Source organism: Ascaphus truei, chromosome 1, assembly GCF_040206685.1.
Source record: "Ascaphus truei isolate aAscTru1 chromosome 1, aAscTru1.hap1, whole genome shotgun sequence".
Taxonomy (NCBI): Eukaryota; Metazoa; Chordata; class Amphibia; order Anura; family Ascaphidae; genus Ascaphus; species Ascaphus truei.
Genome location: NC_134483.1, coordinates 392,909,239 through 392,913,170, shown reverse-complemented (window position 1 = coordinate 392,913,170; position 3,932 = coordinate 392,909,239). Strand labels below are relative to the sequence as shown.

Below are 3,932 nucleotides of genomic sequence, written 5' to 3'. Positions count from 1 at the left end.
GCTGTTGCTGGGAGTGGGAGTGCTGTTGCTGTGAGTGGGAGTGCTGTTGCTGTGAGTGGGAGTGTTGTTGCTAGGAGTGGGAGTGCTGGTGCTAGGAGTGGGAGTGCTGGTGCTAGGAGTGGGAGTGCTGGTGCTGTGAGTGCTGCTGGTGGCGCAGTTGCTGATGGGGTGGATGGTGGTGGCGTGCTTGCTGGTGGGAAGCTTTTGGAGGCTCTTCCATTGGAAGAAGGAGAGTCCAGTCAGCACCAGCCAAGCTCTGACCCTAAACCTGCTCGGAAGAAACGTGTGGAGAAGCCACGTAATCCTCGCTTCAATGACCAGGAAAATACAGCTCTTGTCACTGGCATTCTGGAGCACTATGACAGTATATATGGACATTTACTAGGTAAGTGTACCTTTACATTTATTATTCAAATACATGTGATCCTAGGTCATCTGAGTTTTGTTCATATGCAAATATGGGTTCAGAATATCTTTCTATGTTAATTAGTCTGGAAACACAGCTTTTTATCATGCCTTACAAGGACAACTAAACACAGGCGGTCAATTTGCCATAACTGCATACAATATGAATGCAACCTTGCTTACATGTATAGGTTTAGTAGTGAATGCTCATGTGATTCACATATTACACATAAAACAGCATGTTTGCTATCTCTTGGAACAGCTAGCAGTGTAGGAAACTGGTGCTTCTATTATTAATCATTTACCTCATATATTTTATATGTTTTTCAAGGGCGGACAAGTTCAGCAAGCAGAAAAGAAATGTGGGACACAATAGTCATTGGTGTCAATGCGTGTGGGAATCATGTGAGGGACAAGCGGAATTGTCACAAGAGATTTGATGATATTAGGTCCAAATTGAAAAAGAAAATACAACACCAACGCGTGCATGCTACTGGCACTGGAGGTGGGCCGACACCACAACGTCTCATATTAAGTCCATTGGAGGAGCTGCTTCGGGCAAAATTACTTCCCGTCGTCGTGGAAGGCTTACCTGGTGACCGTGATATAGGAATTTACCCCTCACAATTTCCACCAGGTGAGAAATATTACTGTACTAGGCGTGTCGTTGCTTACAGTTATTTTGCATAGTTACACTGCTTTTTATACTGTCTTCACAATATAAGCATACCTGCATCTATATATGTATATGTCTGATTCTGTATATATATATATATCTCAAAATAGACATATATGTTGTAGTCCTACTAAAAGCAGTAACTAATATAGCACGTGCCATTGCGTGCTCATTTACATGTGAATTCCCAAAATGCATTGCTGCAGTGAAGCAATTGATGGTGGGCGAAGATGGGGAACAACAGGGTAGTACACATGTGTAACACATGTTAATGAGAAATTATTACTAGCTACAGGTACAGAACATAAATATGTATAATATTATTGTGTATTTTATTTATTTTACTCCGACAAACATGACATTACTGCCTATTTTAAGCATGCATCAAATATATTGCATGCAACGGCCTACAAACATCACTTGCACTAACACATCTATAGTTGTTTATGAAAAGGTCCATTTTTGCTTTAAGTCATATACAGACAGCATAATGAGGCACACGTATCATATTTTATGTCATTGTTTTCATAACTTAAAAACTGCACACGACTATTTAGCTCATCTACCATTGTGTTAAAGCAGCTGCAATTAATATCTCATCACAGCATACACTTCAACAGAGGGGGTGGGGTTCAGCACACACACTAATTACAGCCTCATTTTAGGGTCAACTTAGTTCACACCATTTTCACCTGTTTCAAGTAATTGAAAGGTGTGGCTGATTAGGCTTTTTGGGGAAGGGAATACCGTTCTTACAACCTGACTAGCACAACTGAAGTTAATCACACTCATTTGAAAGCTTCACTTTAGCTACTAAATGCCCCAACAACTCATTACTTATCAAACCGTACGTCACACATTAGTTCACTCATATCTATAGTTGAACTACTACTATCAACGACACATTATCACACACTGCATGTGTTGTCTTGTTTAGTCACAGCCACATTCATGTGTGCCACATCTTATATTAATGTACCACACATATCCTCTACCAAAAACAACACTTTTTGCAATATGACCACCTTCATGATAACCATTGTGAATGGTCATCTCATGATAGTTATGTACATTATGATACTGATATCACTACACAACATATGATTTTTATGTACTAATTTTATCTATTTATCCTCACGCATTACTGCAGGAACATAGTATGTTTTATGTTAGGGAACTCAAAAGTTCTAAGTACACAGGCATGTACATTGTTATTACAACTATTTATGTTCACTTTCACACACACATTTTGGGTTAAGGAAATGATGCTGTTAGGTACTCATAAATACAGAACATACAATAACTGTTTGTTCAATATTTACACATGTAAATGTAAAACTTATGTTATTGTTATATATAGTTGCCCCTGAAGGACATGTGTCACCTGAGACTGAACAAGTGTCTTCACCTGGGTCAGCCAGCTCAACACACCTAGAAGGTGAGTGTATCAGTTGGTGGCAATATAATATGTGCTCTTCTATATGTTATGTTGTCATGTTCATTATTTGTTTTGCACATCTTCTTTAAATAGGATTACTTAGTGTCAGTGAAAATGAAGTGTAAGGCAACTTGTATTGTGTTAGTGATGTTAACTATCATGTAGGAGTTGTGAGTTTACAGCAAGTTTTCATTCACTCATATTTCATACTGAGTCCAAACATTATTCTTAAGTCAAGGTAGTTTTTAATGTGAGGTTATAAAACGTATGGAAACATGTTAGTTGTTACTTATGACACAGTACAATTACATAGTAACACAGCAGAGATTAACATGCCATTTAATAATGTGTACATTTATTTGTAGAACATGATGAAGAGGATTTTGATGATGATGATGATGATGATGATGCCGCCGCCGCCGCCGCCATAGACACACAAATACAAGCAAGTGACCATGAAGAGGTTCCAATTGAAACTGTTTTACCGCCAAAACGTCCAGCAAATACCACATATGATGCAATTGTAGCTTCTGAGGGAAAAATTGTGGAAGCAGAAAATCGTCGCCATTCTGACCTGATGACAGTGCTGGAAAGGATGATTGCACTGCAGGAAGAAACAGTTTCACAATTGGCACATCTCCACAGAGTCTTCATTGAAGTGCCTAAACAGTTGCAAAAAATCAACACCTCATTCGAAGCATTAGTTGTTCAGCAAACACAAGCTAATTACTGGAGAATGACTAATGTACCACAATTCAACACCTCACAGGCAGGATCTGTTCATGCAGGTCAGTTTTCACCACATTCATCTGATATTCATTCACCAGGCCCAAATGTTACCGGTCAAGTAGCAGACATTGCTGTGCAGGTTCCTGATGACATCCTACCGCTGCCATCTGTACAAATTCAGCAGCAGACACCTACAAAGGAGGCGACAAAAACAAAACAAGACACACACGAAACAGACCAACCATCACTTGTGCAGTGTCTACCAACTTGCTCACATGTGTCAGTGGGCACAAGCCCTGTCCGTGAACAGTCACTACCCAAAAGCCCTGTAGGTGAGTCACTGCCCAAAAGCCCTGTAGGTGAATCGCTGCCCAAAAGCCCTGTAGGTGAATCTCTGCCCAAAATCCCTGTAGGTGAATCACTCCCCAAAGCCCTGTAGGTGAGTCACTGGCCACAAGCCCTGTAGGTGAGTCACTGGCCACAAGCCCCGTAGGTGAACAGTCACTACCCAAAAGCCCTGTAGGTGAGTCACTGCCCAAAAGCCCTGTAGGTGAGTCACTGGCCACAAGCCCTGTAGGTGAGTCACTGGCCACAAGCCCCGTAGGTGAACAGTCACTACCCAAAAGCCCTGTAGGTGAGTCACTGCCCAAAAGCCCTGTAGGTGAGTCACTGGCCACAAGCCCT

The 3,932-nt window shown here is 41.1% G+C and overlaps 1 protein-coding gene across 1 annotated transcript; it reads left to right on the top strand.

The window, feature by feature from the left end:
• Window positions 1-1,950: 1,950 nt before the first annotated feature.
• LOC142471279 (uncharacterized) lies at window positions 1,951-3,707 on the top strand. The gene is made up of 2 exons (XM_075578109.1): window positions 1,951-2,519; window positions 2,885-3,707. The coding sequence occupies exons 1-2, from the start codon at window positions 2,423-2,425 to the stop codon at window positions 3,685-3,687; spliced, it is 900 nt and encodes a 299-aa protein (XP_075434224.1). The 5' UTR covers window positions 1,951-2,422; the 3' UTR covers window positions 3,688-3,707.
• Window positions 3,708-3,932: the final 225 nt, after the last annotated feature.